The 20,969-nt window shown below is 43.2% G+C and overlaps 1 protein-coding gene across 6 annotated transcripts in view; it reads right to left on the bottom strand.

Moving 5' to 3' along the window:
• Nucleotides 1-20,969, bottom strand: part of UBA7 (ubiquitin like modifier activating enzyme 7) — a 271,137-nt gene that overhangs the window by 14,539 nt on the left and 235,629 nt on the right. For all 6 annotated transcript variants that reach the window (XM_033926348.1, XM_033926355.1, XM_033926349.1 and 3 more), the window contains 2 exons: nt 12,480-12,581; nt 6,478-6,578 (listed from right to left, as the gene is read on the bottom strand). In XM_033926348.1, the coding sequence (XP_033782239.1) occupies nt 6,478-6,578; nt 12,480-12,581 (203 nt within the window). The remainder of the gene's footprint in view (nt 1-6,477; nt 6,579-12,479; nt 12,582-20,969) is intronic.

Here is a 20,969-nt window from a genome sequence, read left to right on the forward strand (position 1 = left end):
CAATCCCTGTCATTTTGCTCTTGCACTGTTCATTAACTTAATGATGTGTGAAGGGAGGCTGCCTCTCAGCAGGACCTCATTCTTCCCCTGCCATTTCTCGGGGCCGAGCAGTATACCTCAGATGCAGGAAGAGATCCATTAGTTTCAGGCTTTTAAGAAATGAATGACACAGATCTGCAATATTTTGCAATGACAGATGGCTGCGTGTGAAGATGTAGATGATCTGGATGGCTGCTGTTGCTCTGGGGGGGAAGTCAATGTCTCCAAGTGGGTTCGTTTTGCACATACCATGACAGTAATGAACTTCACTCCTAAATGTGTTGGTGGAGTATGATCTCAGTCTCTCAAATTTACTGCTAATGCTCACCATAGTACTTGTATCATTCTTATTTATTTCTATTTTATGAAATTTTTATAGCCCACACTATCTATCTACTATTCTAGGTGGGTGACAATATGGAAGGAAAAAAGTGGAAAATCGCCAGACTAAGTGTATAGAACCTCGAAGGAAGGCTGAGAACTTTTCAGCAGACCCTCGTAAATAACAGTCCTGCCTTTGCCCATTATAACTCAACCAGTCAGCGCTGAATATTGACTAAACCGGTTAAGTTTCAGCTGGTAAACCCCCCCCCCCCCCACCCCTGGAAACAGCCCAGCATTGACTATCTGGGCTTACTTGACACTTAGGCGATCTGCGTCCTGCAGTCTAAATATCGGACCCCTTATCGGGAAACAGGCAGTAGCAGAACTGGCTAATGTAGGGTTACCAGACGTCCGGATTTCCTGGATAGCTTTTCAAAACCCGGCACTTTGTCTGGGTTTTGAAAAGTTGGTGAGATTGGGGCCAGGGCCAGAATACCCCGATTGCCTTGCCTTCCAAGGACTTCTCCAGGGCTTACAATGCCAGTCAAATGGCTCTGAGTTCCAGGCAATTTATGGACCACTTTTGCTGGGTCGGGGACCAACGATCCTGAACTGGGCGACCATTGCAATGACCCCGCCCCCGACCGTTAAGGCTGGCATCAGTTTTTAGAACCGCCCAGGAGGAGATATGGAGTTGCATGTCCTTTGAGAGGGAAGCTATTGGCAGCCACCACAAGCTGTTCCTAGCTGCTGGTGTCTATGGAAGTGGTTGCTGAAGTGAGTCTGCCTGAGCAGACCAGTGGGATAGGAGATAGTCTTGAAGGGGTCTCACATGTGCCCTGGCCCAAGGGACCACTTCTATGGCTGCCACCAATGATCCCCATGTCCTGTAGATAATGCCACACTGTTGGAGCTGGACTCAGTAGCAGGACCGATACCTGCTTCTGGAGCCTCTGTCTGGATGGCGCTGTCAGAAAAACCTGGCCTACAGAACTCCCATATACTCAAAGTGCTGGGTCAATTCTAAGTGACTCTTCTTGAAGTTCATTATCCATCCCAAGTCCTGCAGGAGGGTTGATCTTACAAGAAGCAGATTTCCTCTGCACGAGTCTGCGTCTTCTCTCAGGCAGAAGTCCTAACAAGAGGAAACCTCTGAGCACCAAAAATTTATCTTGCCTACAGTACAAATCTCTACCACAGCTTTGTAAAAGCCCGTGTTTGTTCCAAAATGTAAAAGTTCATTTATATTCATATAACATGTGTAGCAAGGTACCTTTGTTTTCTCTGCATGCACCCAAATATTGGAAGAAAGAAGACTAGCAATCGCCATTAGCTGGGGGTCTCCAAATAGCTCTATATGGTACAGGAAGTATAAAGATTGTATCAAAGTAGTGGATGATAAAAGGTTTACAGAGATTAATCCAAAACAAGATCCATTGTTCTTCTGAAAGATCTTAATATAATTCTTCTTCCATTACTGGTATTTCCTGAGAAATGTTTTTTACCCAGAAATTTATATAGACGTGAAGCAAATGAAGATGTGATGTGAATTGTGTTGACTTTACTTTTTGAAAATCTTTTTTCTAAGGAGAGCTTTAGTTGTAGTTAACTGCTGTTAATTGAGAATTGTGTTGAAGGTCTTGAAATGATTTCATATGGTTATCTTTAATGGTATTCTTTCCCAAAAATCGTTTCATTGTTAATTCTTATATTAGAATTGCACGTGAATAGAAATACCACTAGGAACGTCCGTGAGTTTGTCCACTTCCAATAAGCACAAAAAAGGATGAGTGATGTTGGCATCACAGGAAAACCTCCACAGTACTTGATCTTTTCACCACCAACGGCAAAGACTATAAATCTGCCATTCAGTTCTCCACAAAACAATTCTGCTCATGACAAATTGCAAAGGCAAAAAAATTCCTCAGCATTTTGCTCAATATTAAAAACAGTCACATCTATCACCCCCAGTACAAACACAGCCTCTCTTCCCACCACTCAGGAATTGGCATTGTCATTCACCAGCAAAATAACACACATCACTGCTAGGTTCCCCACCCCACTTTCCTCTGGATCATCATCATTATGCCATGATCCATCTACCAAACTTTCCACCAGTACACTCTCAAATTTCAACCTATCTTCCGTCTCCAAGATCCATGCCATAGTTTCCTCAATGAAACTCACTTCTGCACCGCACGATCCAATCCCTTCTTCCATTCTTAAACGTAACTCGAATATCGTCGCCCCTTCTATCCACACAATGATTACCAATAGACTTTCTCAAGGAATTGTGCCCCCAAGCCTGGAAACTGGCAGGCGTTCACCCAAAACTTTGTGCCATCTGTAAGGGGATTAAGACTGAATACCTCATGTGTAACTCTGTTTTCCTGTAGGAGCCCCCAGGAATGGAATCAGCTACCCGTGTACATTAGCAAGGAATGTAATCTTGATGCTTTTAAGACGTTATTGAAGAGACATTTATTTTGTAATATGAAATATGGGCATTAAGGCATTTGCACTTGTGTAAGCGCTGGTCGCTTATTTTGTTTCTGTTTTTACATGTATTTTATGTATTTTTTTAATTATATATGTTGGCATTGTGAGCTGCCTTGGGAAAAGTGGGTTAAAATAAATTACAGCAAACAAAAAAAACTCAAAGACACCAAAACAACCCACCATCGAATGTTCTAACTATTGTCCCAAATCTAATCTACAGTTTTGCACAAAGATGGCTGAAAAACACATTTTTTCCATTTGCTCAGATTATCTCGAAAAAACTAATGCCCCTACATCATCAAACAGGTTTCTGACAACACCACTCATCTGAAACTTCTCTCATCGTATTTACTACCACCACATCAAAAATCAATATGCCTTCTCTCTCTTGATCTCTCTGCTTTCTTTGATACTACTGACTACTCAATTCTTCTAACTCACTTTTGTCACCTCAATCTAACAGACACTGCTCTAACCTGGTTCACTTCATATCTCCTAGATCAGGGGTAGGCAATTCTAGTCCTCAAGAGCCACAGGTAAGTCAGATTTTTAGGCTATCCACAATGAATATATATGAGATGGATTTGCATGTACCGCCTCCATCAGCAATGCAGCAGAGAAACCCCGGGCGATAGAAGGCCGCAAAGCAGCCTGGCTAGATTGCTGCTCCTTTTGAGGACATATCCGGGGGTCTGGATGGCTTTTCAAAACCCTCCACTTTGTCCGGGTTTTGAAAAGCTGTGTCGGGCATGGAGGAAGTCCGCACATGTGTGGCCGTCAAATGATGACATCATGCGTGTGTGCACATGATGTCATCACGTAGCGTCTGCCCAACAAGAGCAGGCAGCGGGGGGGTGGGATTAGGGCCGGGATGGGCAGAACTAGGCAGGCCTGAGAGCATGGCTAGTGGTCCGGATTTTACAGTGGAGCCATATGGTAACCCTACTTGAAGGCAATAAAATAGAAGTTGTAAAGAGTTTTAATCTTTGGGTTCTTTGGTAAACAAGGAAGCAACTAGCAATGAAGAAATACTCTGCAGAATAGCAAATGGTCACTCTATATTAATGAAGGCTCTTGATAAGGTATTTAAAGGCAAGGAAATAACAGTTAAAATGAAGTTCAGACTAGTCCATACACTCATTTTCTCGGTGGTCAATTACAGATGCAAAAGTTGGACATTACACAAACAAGACAGAAAGAGGATTCTCATTTGAACTCTGGTGCCATGGACTGCCAGGAGAAATAATAAATCAATTCTGGAAGATATCAGACTGGATGTGTCACTCAAAGCCCACATTAGGAAGTTACAACTATCTTATTTTGGTCAGACTGTTAGGCGAGAGAGATCACCGAAAGACATGATGTTTGGGCAGGTTGAAGGTACTATCAAAGAGGGCGACCTGCAACTAGATGGCTGGATACGTTGACAACTACTATGGGGATGACGCTGGAAGACTTCGTTGGACTAGCACTTGACCAACCTATTTTTGGGTCTTTAATTAATCAAGTCACTATGACTCAAACCCAAGTTGATGGCACCTAGTTAACCATTAGCCACTGTTACCACATCCTCTTGCAACACATTCCAGAGCTTAACTATTCTCTGAGTGAAAAAATATTTCCTCCTACTGGTTTTAAAAGTATTTCCCTGTAACTTCATCAAGTGTCCCCTAGTCTTTGTAATTTTTGATGGAGTAAAAAAAAAAAAAAAATCGATTCACCACTCAGGATTTTGTAGACTTCAATCATATATTCCCTCAGATGTCTCTTTTCCAAGCTGAAGAGCCCTAACCTCTTTAGTCTTTCCTCATATGAGAGGAGTTCCATCCCCTTTATCATCTTGGTTGCTCTTCTTTGAATCTTTTCTAATTCTAATTCCACTATATATGTTTTGAGATATGGCAACCAGAAGTGAACGCAAAACTCAAGGTGAGGTCGAACCATAGAGTGATAAAGAGGCATTAAAATATTCTTAGTCTTATTTACCATCCCTTTTCTAATAATTCCTAGTATCCTGTTTGCTTTTTTGGCCTTTGTCACACATTGGACAGAAGTTTTCAGCGCAATATCTACGATGACATCTAGATCTTTTCTTGGGAACTGACCCCCTAAAGTGGCCCCTAGCATCTGGTAACTATGATTTGGGTTATTCTTCCCAATGTACATAACTTTGCTTTTGTCCACAGTAAATTTTAACTGCCATTTGGATGCCCAGTCTTCCAATTTACTCTGCCTGCAAGTTTTCACAGTCCACAAGCGTTTTAACAACTTTGAACAGTTTAGAGTCATCTGCAAATTTAATCACCTCCAAAGTTCACCAATCCTTCTCTCAAACACAACCAACACTTAAACTTTTGGGTGTTACATTTAACTCCAAAGTTCTGGTGGCCACCCCCAGCAAAAGACAATATGTCACAGTAGTAAAGATAGCAATGTAAATAACAATCCTAGACAAAAAACTGCAAAAAAAATGAAAGTGTCACTGAAAGCTGGAAGGCAATGACAACAAACGCTTGCAGTCTACATAACAAAGTTCAGGCCCAGATGGTAGAGGCAAACTTAGATGTTGTTGTTGTCACAGAGACATGTTCAGTGATCCCCATGGATGGGATGCTAACATACAGGGCTATAATTTTTTTTTTAAGAAAGGACATGGATGGCCGAAAAGAGGAGTAGCTCTCTATGTGAAGAACAATATCCAAGCGACTGAAATACAAGGGGCCTGGGGAAAGGAGGAAGTGATACGGATAGCTTCGAAAGAGAAAACAGAACTTCTATCTACAAGGGAATTGTCTACAGACCTCCGACACAATCTGAGCAACTTGATAAATATCTGGTTGCGGATATCCAGAAGTTGGGAAAGATAATTTTCTACTTAAGATACAATATAGTCCAAAAGTTATTCATGAAATAAGGATTCATTTTTAATTAAACAGAAAACAATGGGCATACATTGAAGGAACTAAGGCCAGTACTGGGCACACTTGCACGGTCTGTGTCCCAGATATGGACATTCAGTTGAGGACAGGCTGGGGAGGGCTTCGATGGCTGGGACGGTTAAGATGGGCTAGAGTGAGCTTTGACGGAGACTCCAGTAGATAGAACCTAAGCACATTACCAGGCAGGGCTCTGGGTTCTTGGCCCAAAAATATCTAAGGAAAAGGACCATTTAAATTAAATTAATTTATGAAGTATGTATGGCTGGGCAGACTAGATGGACCGTTGAGGTCTTTATCTGCCATCATTTTACTATGTTACTATGTAGCATGAGGCTGTATATTCATGAAATGTTTACAATTTTTTGGTATATGAATTCCATTAATCCATTTATAATGTCACGGATATGATTTAAATCAAATCGTTCTGACTAGTGATTTAAATCAAATCCACCCTGGTTACATATGCAGTTTTGGTAGAAACCAAAAATTCTGTTTTTGGTCGCGCTCTAGACTAAAGAGTCCAACATCTTGCAAGACCTGCAGGAGCTGACACACTTCCATCATTATAGGCGGGGAGGGGTTTTCTCGTTCAGAATTTAGCAACCATATTCTTTTCGTACCTGATTGTGCTCTGCCCTTCACATCACATAATCCATAACTAAGTGTCATACAGTACCTTTGACCCAGAGCCTCCTGCTGGTCGCTCTCTGACAAAAAACGTGCATACAGCAAGGCGGTGCCATAACATAACATAATCACTCCCATCTGATGCTCTGTCTGTAAAACAAAGAAGCCAGAGAGAAAATAAGACCTTAAGTGAAGCATCACATCGCTTTCCTAGAAAATGGTGCCGCTACACCAGGCAGTGATCAATGTACCTACACCAAGCAACAAACCTATTATCATTCTGGTCAATATTCAGCAAGTTAGTCAGAACATATTCTCGATTATTGTAACATTATATACCTAGGTGCTTACAAGAAAATTTAAAAAAAAATTGAAAGTGATTCAGAATACTGCCGTTCGCCTCATTTTTGGTTTTAAAAAATGGGAGCATATCACTCCTTTTTATTTGAAACTCCATTGGTTGCTGATAGTCGAGAATTCTGTTCAAATTTTCCTGTATTTGTTATAAATCAGTTTCAGGTTTGTTATCAGGTTATCTTGTGTCTCATTTTTCTTTGAGTCACGCCAAAAAGACCACAGGTAGAGTGCACTTGTTTTCATATCCCTCCATAAAATCCTGTCGTTATAAGAAGTTCCTTGAGAGAACCATTTCATCTCAAGCTGCTAAATTGAATGTATGGCTTGGAAAAATGATGTTCGAGGTCTCTTCCTATCTTGATTTTAGAAAATTGTTATAGACTCAACTCTTTGATAGACTGGTATCTTCATGCATTCTGCTTCATTTTTTCAATCAAGTTCCTTATATTCAACTTGATGTATTTGATCTGTTCTATGTATTACTTCTTTCCCTGCCATGGCGGTATTTTCTGCATTATATTGTAAATGCTTTCTGTCTTTATCTGTTTTTAAGTCCATTATTCTAATTTGTATTTTATCTGTATCCCATGTATTAGCTCACCTTGTTGTGAACCGCCTAGAACTTTTTCGGGATGGCGGTATATAAGAATAAAATTATTATTATTATTATAAGCAGGCAATACTGGCAAGTCTTTGGGCAACAGCGGCATAACCAGCCAAATGCTGGTGCTGGATATATGGAAACACAGGGAGTACCTCCAGATTATCTTGTTGACTATTTCATGTTTGTCGACTCTAAGACGTTTACTATGAAATTTTATTTTGTCCTCTTTTCTGTCTGTAAAAAGTATTAAAGCCCGTCCTGCTCACATAAAAGATATTTTCGCAGATTATTGTCTTTTCAGGCTGCAACATGGGATCAGGAATTTAGTATTTTGATAACCAACTCTATTGCATACCAACATTTTAGGAAATTGCTCGAGACTTTTCTGTATAAAAATTTTTTCTCAGTTTAAGTTTGTATATCTTTGGGCCTCTTCTATCAAACTGCGTTAGCAGTTTTTAGCGCAGAGAGCCGCGCTGCTCCCGACGCTCATAGCGAGCTGTTCAAAGGAACAAAATATATTGTCTGAAGTGTCGTTTTTCAAACGCTAGAAGGGAAAATTAGAATAAATTAAAGTCGATATTCAGCACTATTTAACTGGCCAGAAATAGTGCTAAGTGGTTAAATAGCGCTTAACTGGCTAAATGCGAATATTCAGTGTGAGAAACCGGTTATCTTCGCTGAATATTCCCAGTTAGCGGCTAAAAGTTAACTGGCTATATCACACGAGAACCGCCAATTTTCACCTTTGACCATCCAAATTTAGTAGTCCAATCAGGCCTTGTTGCATCACAGGCTTTATCCTGACTATCTCAAGAAGACACTGAAAACTTGAGGGCTTGGAACACCATTGGTAGATGACTACACCAAAGTGTACGTGTTTAGCTATTAGCGAAGATTGTGAAATTTCTATTATTTTCTACAATAAAGTGCAGCTATTGAAGGTTCATTTAATAAAATACTTTTAGATATTTTGCACAAAATGTCCAACTTACTGAAGGCAACGCCCGATTACAAAACCCTCCGGAGGGAAATAAAAACAGTGCTATTCAAAAAATTGGTCAATTAGCTCCTATCCTATAACCATTACCCAACCATATATCTTTCCTGGTCATGTCCAGGTACATCTTTTCTAATCTGCCTAGAACTGCAAAGTAAAGGTGGAATATAAGCCACTAATGTATTTATTTATAGCCTAAATGGTTTACACTTCCCCCTCCGTATTCGCAATTTCCATATCTATGGTTTCGATTCGCAATTTTCTGCCAAAAAAATCATTTTCATTTTTCGGGCTATTTTAAGTCCTCTGAGCCCCCCCCCCCTCCCCCTTAAGCCTTACCTGGTGGTCTAGTAGGTTTTCGGGCAGGAGCAATCTTCCCACGCTCCTGCCCCGTGCAGATCGCTCACAGGAAATGGCTGCTCTGAGCTCCTGTCATAGTCTCGAGAGATGACGGGAGCTCAAGGCAGCCATTTCCTGTGAGCGATCTGCACGGGGCAGGAGTGTGGGCAGATCGTTCCTGCCCAAAAACCCGCTAAACCACCAGGTAAGGCTTACAGGGCTTAAAATAGCCAGGGGGAAGCGGGGGTTAGAGGCAGAACCGGCCTGAATATTATTTGCGGTTTTTTAATATTTGCGGGCCGGCTCTGCCCCTAACCACTGCGAATACGGAGGGGGAATTGTGCATGCAGGTACTCAAGCATTTTCCCCTATCTGTCCTGGCAGGCTCACCTTCTATCTAATGTACCTGTGGCAGCTGGGGATTAAGTGACTTGCCCAGGGTCACAGGGAGTAGCGTGGGATTTGAATCCACAACCTGAGGGGTGCTGAGGCTGGAGCTCTAACCACTGTGCCACACACTTCCACAATGACTTTTTATCAACGTATCATTGCTGAGTGTGAAAACATAAAAGTTATAAATATAATACCAAGAGTTTTGTTCCTTTAAGCAAAAATAATAGCAAATTTTAAGAAAAAGGGAGCTTTATGTAATCAGTGTCTTTGAGCAACCCCAGGACGGGCTTTAAATAATAATAAAAAAATTCTTTTCTGATCAGGCACAATAAATTCGTGGGAAAAACTTCAATTCACACAGTTTTTCTAACTTTAGGTTTTTCTGGACAATCCTAATATACCCGGTTGGTTTCAGTCAGTTTTCGGTTTCTGAATACTGACAGTTTTATCTGGATATCTCTAGAACAGCCTTTTCCCCTGACCATACATGTATAAACTTATCCTGTCTGTGCTGGATGCAAACACTGACTAGACAAAGCTTAATCACATTCTCAAAACGCTGCCAAGGCCGCCTTGCCACAAACCTTTCCTTCCACTGCCCCTCCTAGATCTCCATGATTTTGTAGTTACTCATCCTCTTCCTGTATTCAGTGAAATGATTAACTGTCTTCACATGCAAAGGGCAATTTTGTAAACCAGGCCTTCACACTTACACATGTAAATGTTTAGCATGATATATATGAGCATACATATGCACACATGAATGCCAATATTCTGCCTAAGTAAGGCAAATTGTAACCCGATAACTGTATATTATGTATGTTAACCTGTAACCCATTCTGAGCTCTACTAAATGACGGCAGATAAAGACTTGAACGGTCCATCCAGTCTGCCCATTAGTTATTCTGATTAAAAATACATGATTAAATTAACCTGTCTCTTCTTTGGTATTTCTGGGCTATAGACTAAAGCCCACCTGGTTCCAACTGCTGAAGTTGCCATCTAAGCTCACTCCAGCCTATCCAACCAATTGAATAAATAAATATTACTCTGTAAACACCCACCTAACTTACGTGGAGCAGCATAATAAAAAAAAGTCTAAGTTCGTTTTGGGCCTAAGGCACTAGTCGTCCACAGTTGGCAGCGTCTAAAGTCCATTCCTGAAAAATACGCCCAAAATATTTTTTTTTTGAGAATCGTCTACTTCTACATCCAGCTGCTTGATCGTCCAAACCGCTAAGTTGTCTATCTTTATACCGCATTCTTGTCCAAAAAATCGTCCAAGTCCCAAATGCCTATAAAAAAACCTTTTGGATGTGGGAGGGACCAGCAAAGTGATGGACTGGCCATCCAGACATGGCAAAAGAGTAGTGGGGCACCTTACAGGGCACTGCTGTGAACTTCACAAAAAGGGTGCCAAATAAACATCTCACCACAACTCCCTTATAGGTCCCTTAAAACACCCCCAAAACCTACTATACCCACTGTCGACCACCCCACTAGCCCTAATGGCTGCAAGTGCCTCCTATATGGCAGTACAGTAGGGTTTTGGAGGTGCACATTTTTCACCATGAATACAGTGGTTAGAGTGGCTTATGGGCCAGGGTCCTCATCTCTATGGTTCACTAGCCCACCCCCAGACTACTTAAGCCACCTCTGTACTGCTCTACTAGGCCAGGTGCTGATGTTCCAATTTTTATGGTAAGGTGTGAGGGTCTGTACTTTGCTCCTGTAGTGGTTATCTGGTCACGTTGGATACCTTCTGGGCACTTAAACCTGTTTTTAGATCGCCTAAGTCACAACGTATAAGTTCCGTCTAGGCAGTCTTGTTAAATTTTCCATTATTACTACAGAACGACTAAGTCTATGTCGGCCCACATCCTGCCCACCTCCCGCCCCAACCACTCCTCGAAAAACGCCCCTTTTCACTCTGGGCGCACTATGGCAGTGAAAAGGCCTAAGCTGCTTTTAGATACGTCTAAAACCCGTTTTGATTACCGATAATTGGAGAACCTGTTTTTTAGGTTGTGCAAGTACCAATTTAGGCGGGCTTTTAGACGTATTTCCGTTTCGATTATGAGCCTCATGGGACACTTACTCACACACATACTGTAAGCCTTTTATATGCCAGCTGTATTTAGACACCTGCACTCATGCCAGATCAATGGTTAGTGTAAGTGTGGGTGCTTAGACAAGACATGCTAATACCAGGCTACAGTAGTGTTCCATAATGAACATAAGCACCTAGATTTCATTACAGAATAGTCTCCAACTGGAGGATTGGAGGGAGTGGCTGCTGACCTGATCGGAGGAGTAGGCACTGAGGACACCTGCATAGAGGCCTGTGATGTCATCCAGGGGCCTCCATGAAAATATAATAGCTTACCCAGTGTTGTGGTGTGAGGCCGTAGGTGCGTTGCCCCGGTTCATAGACAACCCCGCGAAAGACAAAGGCGCGCTCCGAAGAAAATTACAGTTTTTAGGGGCTCCGACGGAGGGTTTTGTTGGGGAGCCCCCCCCCAGTTTACTTAATAGAGATCGTGCCGGCGTTGTGGGGGATTTGGGGGGTTGTAACACTCCACATTTTACTGTAAACTTAACTTTTTCCCTAAAAACAGGGAAAAAGTGAAGTTTTCAGTAAAATGTGGGAGGTTACAACCCCCCAAACCCCCCACAATGCCCCCACAACACGGCACGATCTCTATTAAGTAAAGTGGGGGGTTTCCCCCCACGCCCCCCCCGTTGGAGCCCTAAAAACAGTAATTTTCTGCGGCGCGCACCTCCACACTGTGCTCAATTGTCTGCGCGCGCCTTTGTCCCGGCGCGCTTTTGACCTGACACCGTTGCCCCAAGGCAACATTGAGTAAGGAGATGGACCGATACGATTCAATGTAAAGGGGATCTTTCCACGATTTCGGGATAAGGGTAGAGAGTCTGTGGAGGAAAAGAAGCACCAGCCACACAACTATTCAAATACCGCACCAATGATTCCGGAAGATGATAAAGAAGCAATTTGTAATACTATGCAGTAAATCCGTCGGGTCTGGGAGCCTTGCAAGTGGACAGAGACTTGATAACCTGTTGACTTCCCTGCTTGCCCTGGATCAGTGGCGTGAAATGCTGCTACTATTTGGATTTTGGCCAGGTACTAGTGACCTGGATTGGCCACTATGAGACCGGGCTACAGGGCTTCCTGGACCATTGGTCTGACCTAGTAAGGCTAGTCTTATGTTCTTAGGATGAGAAAAACTTTCCCTTCCCCAACCTTCTTTAGTCTTCAGAGACTAAAGTCCTTAGGACTAAGTAGATACTCCTGATCAAGCTTGAGCATGCTCATAGTAAAGATTAAAATGGTCACCTTGAGAGAGTTAAACAGGTCCTCTAGGGTCATCTCCTCTCCATCTTTCTTGATGCCTCGAACCTCAAATCGATCCCAATCAGTCCATTCTTGTTGCTGAATCTGTTAGAGGGGAAGAGAACAGACTGATCATGTTTTGGCATTGCCCTTAAAAAGAATGTTGGAGGAAACTGAAGTCTGACCTCAAGGATGATCGCTATTCTCTCAGTTTGCACTGGATATTTTTATGTATGTAAACTGTTACTAAAATCTGGTTCTTAACTGTGTCTATAATATACTTTGAGTGTAGTAAAGTTTTTGAGTTTTGAATGACTGTATACCCTGTCCTACTTAAAATGAGTTCCATTCTTGCCTTTGCTTTGTAATTTAATAATTTGTAGACTGCTTTGCTGTACCCGTATGAAGGAAGTATATTAAGAAACAAAATTCAGAGACTCTGGGAATGTCCCACAATTATTTGTATGGTAACAAATATCCAGATATTCAGTCTATCCTGTCAGTCTGCTTAAAGCATGGCTCAGAAGTGCAACAAAATATATCTTTCCAGACCATTAACCCTTGAAGACTCCTGAGAAAATTAAAAAATCTATGGGATAGGGGTCAATGTTTTGGTGTGGATTGGGAACTGGTTAAAAGATAGAAAACAGAGAACAGAGTTAAATAGAAAATTCTCTCGGTGGAGGAAGTTGAATCTTGGAGTGTCAATATATTTATAAATGATCTAGAAATTGAAACTATGAGTGAGGTGATCAAATTTTCAGATGACATGAAACTATTCAATGTTGTGAAACTGTAGGAGAAGCATAGGAGGCTGGAAGACTGGGCATCCAAAGAGCAAATGAAATGTAATATGGACAGGTGCTAAGGGATGCACATTGCAAAGAAGTTACATGATGCTAAAATGCACATTAGGTGTCACCGCCGAGGAAAAGGATTTAGGCGTCCTCATGGACAATGAATAAAATCTTTTGCTTAATCATGACCTTAGAATTACATGGTTCTAACTGTACCGAAAGTGGGCTCGCAGTTAGAACCTTGTAATCCCATGCATAGACTAATTTCTGTACATAGAACCATGTAATTTCTTATGAAATGAAGGAACGGTTAAGTTGCAATAAATCCTCGCGAGTGTTGTAACATCTACATGTCAGATAGAACCCGGAAGTCATCGGAGTTAAAAATACTGAAAATTGTCACTTAGAACCCTGTAATTCTAAGGGGTGTCAGGTCAAAAGCGCGCCGCGTTGTGGGGGTGTTGTGGGGGGTTGTAACCCCCCACATTTTACTGAAAACTTCACTTTTTCCCTGTTTTTAGAGAAATGTGAGTTGGATAACCTGAACTACCTGGTGGTGAACTACCTTGTGTATGTTGGACACTACAGCCATGTTGGAAATTAATAGTTCCTTCTTTTCGTGAAATTATCTCAGACACTACCCACAGTGCCATATTTTCTGTCCACGGATCTGAGCTCTGGAACCTTCTACCCACCCACCTGAAGCTACAAACATCACTAGACAAATTCTAAAACTACCTTAAAACTTTGCTACTCACTGATGCATATACAGTATCCGATCCTTCCGTTCGTGTCTTTTTAGCTTAAGATGGTAGTAGAGCGGACCAATTGGATTCAGAGATCTCCCTCTTGTACTGTCCCATCCATCTTTCCTATCAAAGATTCTCTCGCACAGTCAAGTCTAGTTTCCTGCACCCCTTCCCTCTCTAGGCTGTAAGCTGCCTACGTGTATCCTATGATAGGTGGGATATTAAATCCTAAAGAAACCTGGAAACTTGGAAGGAGTAGAAAATAAAACAGAATATCATAATATTTCTGTACTGGTCCATAGGGAGGCCGCACCTTGAGTATTTTGTGCAATTCTGGTTACCACATCTTAAAAATATATACACTCCTCCCTCCGTATTTGCAAGGGTTAGGGGCATAGCCGGCCCGTGAATAAGGAAAATTCATGAATAACGTTTGGGCTGACTCTGACCCACCCCTGGACCTTACCTGGTGGTCTATTGGTGATGCGGAGCAGGAGCAATCTTCCTACACTCCTACCCTGTGCAGAGCTGTGCTAAGCATCCATGCTGTGAGTTCCTGTAGTCTCATGGGAACTTCCAGCACGGGTGCACAGCACGGCTTTGCACGTGGCAGGAGTGTAGGAAGATCACTCTTGCCCCGCCTCACCACTAGACCACCAGGTAAGGTAATGGCTGCTCGCATCCGATCGCCTCCTCCTCTGATTTCCCCCCTCCTCCTCCGATCGCCTCCTCCTCCTCCAATCACTCCCCCTCCTCGCCCTGATCCAAGTCCCGGGGCCGGTTCTGGTCGATGCGAGCTGCCTCCGAGCAATTCTCTAGGGGGAAGCCTGGGGGAAAAAAATCGCGAATACTCAAAATCGCGAATGCTGAAACTGTGAATAAGGAGGGGGAAGTGTATAGTGGAACTGGAAAAAGTACAAAGAAAAGCAACCAAAATGAGTGGAAAACGTAAATGTGAAATGTACTCTTTCAAAAAGTATAAAGTCCGTGGAACACTCGTATGAAGTTACACAGATGTTGAGATATGCAGAATATAAATAAATTACATGTAAGATCTCAATTTGGAGTTATCAGTCTCTCCTGGCTATTTAAATCACTTTGAATGTCTAAGACATCCATTATATTCCTACTAGTCTTTAAGCCCGTTACATTAACGGGTGCTAGAATAGATGTGTCTGTATGTCTGTGTTTCTTTATCTCTCTCTCCTTGGCCGCTGTCTGTATCCTTCTGACTCCCCCCCCAGAGCAAAGCTGTCTGCTCCCAGCACACACCTCCCCCCAAAGCAGCCCCCTTTCCCTCTCCCTAACTGTCTCTCCATGGTCCTCTTCTGTCTTCTCCCCCAGAGCAAAGCTGTCTGTCCCCAGCACACCTCCCCCCAAAACAGCCCCCTTTCTGTCTCCGCCCAGGACACCCCTCCCCCCAAAGCTGCCCCCTTTCCCTCTCCCTATCTCTCCATGGCCCCTTCTGTCTCCTCCCAGAGCAAAGCTGTCTGTCCCCAGCACACCTCCCCTCCAAAGCAGCCCCCTTTCCCTCTCCCTGTCTTTCCATGGCCCCTTCTGTCTTCCCCCCCAGACCAAAGCTGTCTGTCCCCAGCACACCTCTCCCCCAAAGCAGCCCCCTTTCCCTCTCCCTATCTATGGACCCTTCTGTCTCCCCCAGCACACCCCTCCCCCCCAAAGCAGCCCCCTTTCCCTTTCCCCCTGGCTCCCAGTATTGATCCCCTTCTTATCCTCCCTCCATCCCGGCGTCTTCTGGCCTGCTCCTCTTCAAAGCAGCCTGCGATCGCTTTATCCAGTTGCTGCTGGTGCGGCAAACAAACGCCTGACCCGTACACCCAATGGCCCGACAGGACCCGTTTCAACAAGGGCATTTAAGATTCGTCTCTCTGAACACAAATCCAATCTTAAATACAGTAAATTAACAGCTCCAATAGTAGAACATTGCATTCAATTTAGTCACAAGTTCACAGATTTAAAATTTTTCTGCATCGATAAAATTGAAGCGAATATCAGATGAGGTGACCGCCAAAGGTAATTACATCAGAAAGAATGCCGATGGATTTTTTCTCTTAACACTGTAAAACCGTCAGGTTTGAACAATGCCATAGACTGGTATGCATTCTTCTAATTACAACTAGTACATGGTTTAAGGTTAAAAAGTATTTTTTAATTCTTTTTTAACATGATATCTGTAGAATGTGAGGTCACACAATGAGGTCATCGTTGTAGCTATAATAGAGCATGTGCGTTCCGGTCAGTTTGCCGGCGCCATTTTTGATCTGTTTAATAGTGGATCAAGCTGTTCGCAGTGAGTAATGAGTAAATAAAATGTTTTGGGAATTGACTGGGTTAGCCAGAGTACTGCTTTTAACTCTTTTAATTCTTTTAATCTTTTGTAGCCCGAACACTACGACCCTTATCAGGGGAAACGGGTCCTGTCGGGCCATTGGGTGTACGGGTCAGGCGTTTGTTTGCCGCACCAGCAGCAACTGGATAAAGCTAAGTGCTGCTATTTATTTATTTTTGCACATTTCACATTTAATTTGGTGCTTAAATTAAAAGAAGTTTAATAACAGAATTTGATATATGAAAACCCGATGAAAGAAAATCTGCTTACCTGCGTTTTGCTGTCTCAATGTTATTATTGAGCAGTGCATGGATCTGAGGGTTTCATATTATCTCATATTGGCTGTTTCAGTCAAGATTTTCACAAGTTCGTGTTTTTGTTTGCTTGTTGATTCAAAAGAACTTGTTACCAACTTATTTGCTAGTAGTAATTCGCATCTAGACTGGCCAATAAACCGGGTGTTGCAGCCGTCTGGTCCGCTACCAAAGCAGTCAAAACCTTTCTCACATTAAGCACGGATTGGTGCCCACACACAAACCCGACTTGCTCCTTTCCTATGAGCATTGTAAAAAAGATGCTAATCTATCCGCCAACACCTGCGCAAAAATCTTAAGGTAAACATTGAATAAGGAGATGGGCCGATATGATTCAATGTAAAGGGGATCCTTCCCTGGTTTCGGGATAAGGGTAGAGAGTCTGTGGAGGAAAAAAGCACTAGCCACACAACTATTCAAATACCGCACCAATGATTCTGGAAGATGATAAAGAAGCAATCTGTAATACTCTGCAGTAAATCCGTTGGGTCTGGCAGCCTTGCAAGTGGACAGAGACTTGGTAACCTGTTGAACTTCCCTGCTTGCCCTGGATCAGTGACGTGGAATGCTGCTACTATTTGGATTTTTGCCAGGTACTTGTGACTTGGATTGGCCTCCGTGAAGACGGGATACTGGGCTAGATGGACCATTGATCTGACCCAGTAAGGCTGTTCTTATGACTTGAATGGTATTAATCTACAAACAAATCTTTTACAGAGATGGAGAAGCAGTAAAACAAGAGGACATAATATGAGTTTGCAGGGTGGTAGATTTAGGAGTAGAGAGTTGCGCGAGGACAGAAATCTCGCCCATCCCCGCCAGGATCCTCTCCGTCCCCACCCGTCCCTGCCAGGATCCTCTCCGTCCCCACCCGTCCCTGCCAGGATCCTCTCCGTCCCCACCCGTCCCCGTCAGGATCCTCTCCGTCCCCACCCATCCCCGCAAGGAATTACCTCCATCCCCGTCCGTCCCCATAAAAAGCAGCAATTACTTCTGATAGGATCATCAATTCCACAGTTTCTTTTGTGTTTGCGCTGCTGTTTTCCTTGTGGAATTCCTTTGGTGGAACCCTTTTTTTGTTTTCTGTTCAGGTAATTCACTTATAAACCCCCCTCTTTTACTAAGGCTGAAGTGTCCATTATATTATATGGACGAACCCTGCTTCCAAAGCCTTCCATCCCCGTTGGCTAGAGGGGGGTCCCCGTGGGATTCCCGTGGGCCAGAGGGGGGTCCCCGTGGGAGTCCCATAGGTTAGGGGGTTATTCCCGCAGGATCCCCGTGGGACCCGCGGGATTCCCGCAATCCTCGTTGCCATGCAGACCTCTACTTAGGAGTAGTGCCAGGAAATACTTTTTTCGTGGAGGGGATGGGAGATGCCTGAAATGCCCTCCCTGCGGAAGAGGTAAAGGCAAAAACAGTGACCAAGTTCAAAAATGTGTGAGATAGACACAAAGGATCTCTAACTAGAAAGAGGATAGTATCGGCACAAAGAAGATTATCAGATCAATAACTACTCATATAATTTTGTTCATGATGCTCAGGAGTGATACTTAAATGCATCTCCAGTAGTGGGGAAGTGAAGCTGACACTGGATGGACTTCTTTGGTCTTTGTTCAATATATGGCAAGATAGGTCGGGCTGTAGTTAGCTTTGACAGCGACTCTGGAACTGGGGCAATGTGTCTGATGTTGGATGGACTTCTACAGATTATGTGTATTTTATACCACATTCATATCATCTGAGAGCAGGTCTTACTAACTGGTGGGTGGGGAGGGGAGAGAGAGAAGGATATCTTATAGAGGAACTTAATAAGTAAAATTTATTACTAGATGAGTTTGAGACTTCTGGGCAGACTGGATGGACCGTGCAGGTCTTTATAATCCGCCATTTACTAAGGCGCGCCAAAGATTAGTGCAAGCTAAATTCTAAGGCATCCATTATATTCTACTAGTTTTTTAGCCCGTTACATTAACGGGTGCTAGAATAGATGTGTAGACTTAGGCATTTCTTTCTTTCTTTTTCTTTCTTTCTTTCTGTCTCTCTCCCTGCCCCCTTTCTTTCTTTCTGTCTTTTTCCCTGGCCCCCTGTCTGTCTTTATTTCTGTCGCTCTCCCTTCCCCCTGTCTGTCTTTCTTTCTTTCTGTCTCTCTCCCCCTGTCTCTCTTTCTTTCTGTCTTTCTCCCTGGCCCCCTGTCTGTCTGTCTTTCTTTCTCACTGTCTACTGTCTTTCTTTCTCTCTCCCTGCCCCCTTTCTTTCTTTCTGTCTCTCTGCCTGTCTGTCTTTCTTTGTGTCTGTAACAGATGCTATAATATGTGTGTGTGTGTGTATTTATTTCTTTCTCTCTCTCTCTCTGCTTAGCCTGTTTCAGTATTTCAGTATTTTTTTCACATCTGCGGGAGGAGGAGGAGGCCGGGGCGTGCGGGATGGTGTATATACAGTATATCTGTTCTGCTTTATATTCCTTAAAAAAAAAAAGAAAGTCTAACGTTAACAACTCATCCGATCCACTTTTAGAAATCCCTCGCAAAAGGGGGAAAGTGGCAAAAGAAAGGGGGCTGAAACGAAACAAAAAAATCCGAAGAGGTAGGGATGGCCGAGGAACGATGGTTCCTCCAACAAACCTTTTTTTCATTTTTTTTTCTTTTTTTAAGAGAACTCCCCCCTCCCAATCGTCCAAAGTGCTGCAAGAGTGCCAGGGTATCCCGGCCCGAACTCTGCTTACCTTCCTCGGCGTTTTGTTTCGGTTTCGGCTCCGGGTATGTTTTACATCGCGGCTGTGTTAACCCCCCCCCCTGGTCTCTCTCTCGCCACGTCCTTCCACTCGGATCGGGGGCTCTGTTGGCAGCGCCTCTGCCCGGGTTGGGGGGGGGAGAGAAGGAGGCGTTTTTTACCTCGTCTACGGCTGAACTGGGGGAGAGTTTAGGAGTGCGGCGGGAGGGGGGGCTTGGGCTCTTTGCAGCCTGGATCATCCCGTCCTTCTCGCAGCCTCCCCCGGTCAATCCCTGCCAGCTTTGGGGAACTATCAGAAGGAGGATTCTGCCACACATGGGATGGGAGGCCGGCCCACTTTACCATAATCTCTGAAGTAGCCGGGCTGCCTGCGACTCTCCTCTTGATGGCTGGGGGGGAAAGGGGACCTGAGGATCAGCGCTGTCTCCAACCCGCCGCCGAGCCAGCCAATGGACATCATCGTTGTGGCTGGCGTTGTGAAGGGGCGGCGCGGTGCGGCCTGCTCTGAAGGAAGGGGAGAAGTCCGCTGTCTTTTCCGCCTCCAGTTTCGCTCAGCTCTTGTTTCTGCCGCGCTACTGGCCAGGGACACATTGTAATAGTAAGTAACAGGCTCGGGAAGGCGACGGCAGGACTCCGCATTCGCTCGCCTGTGGTGACGTAGTAAGCGCGCATGAGCACTCTTGCCGGCACATCCCAACAGATCAGATCTCAGGGAACACGCAGTGAGAGTGCGCATGCGCGCTTAGCATTTTATTATTATAGATGGGTACTTAGTATTTAGTGCATGCTATATTGATTAGCACACCTTAATAAAAGGACCCCTATGTTAGGTTTATAAAATCTGGAACAGGTAAATAGGGAGCAGTTATTTATGCCTTTCAAAACTATATCAGAACACTCCATAAAACTGACAGCTACTAATTTAGAACATATTGGAGAACGTCTTTTTTCACTTAGCAAAACTCAAGCCGTGAAATTTATTCCTAGAGAATTGTAGTAAAGTCATCTAGCATAGTTGGGTTTCCAAAAGAGTTTTGCCGTTTGGGATTTTGCCATGTGCTTGTGGCCCGGATTGTCCGCTGTTGGAGTTTCGGTCTGTCCCAGTCTCTCAATGCTTATGTGAGTTTTAAGGTAGCAGAATTTTTTTACTTCTTTGTTCATTATTTACTCATTTAGAATTGCCATTCATTTTAGACTCTGGTGAGACCTCATTTAGAATATAAAAATAATAATAATTTTATTTTTTATATACCGCCTAACCAAAAAATGGTTCTAGGCAGTTTACAACAAATAATAACTAGTCACACAGTGAAGAGTACAATTTAAAAGGAAAATACAATTCTAAGCAATGTACAATAATCCTACAGTAGAGAATATGATTTAAAAGAATGGTTTTAAGCGGTTTACAACAAATAAAAACCGATTGTACAATAAAAATGCAATTTAAGAGGTGATACCTTACATAAAAGAAGCACAGAATTTTTAAAAGAGAAAACCAGTTAGGATACAAATTTTTGAAATAGTTGGGTCTTCAATAATTTTCTAAAATCGAGATA

This window comes from Geotrypetes seraphini, chromosome 17 (assembly GCF_902459505.1).
Source record: "Geotrypetes seraphini chromosome 17, aGeoSer1.1, whole genome shotgun sequence".
NCBI classification, from domain to species: Eukaryota; Metazoa; Chordata; class Amphibia; order Gymnophiona; family Dermophiidae; genus Geotrypetes; species Geotrypetes seraphini.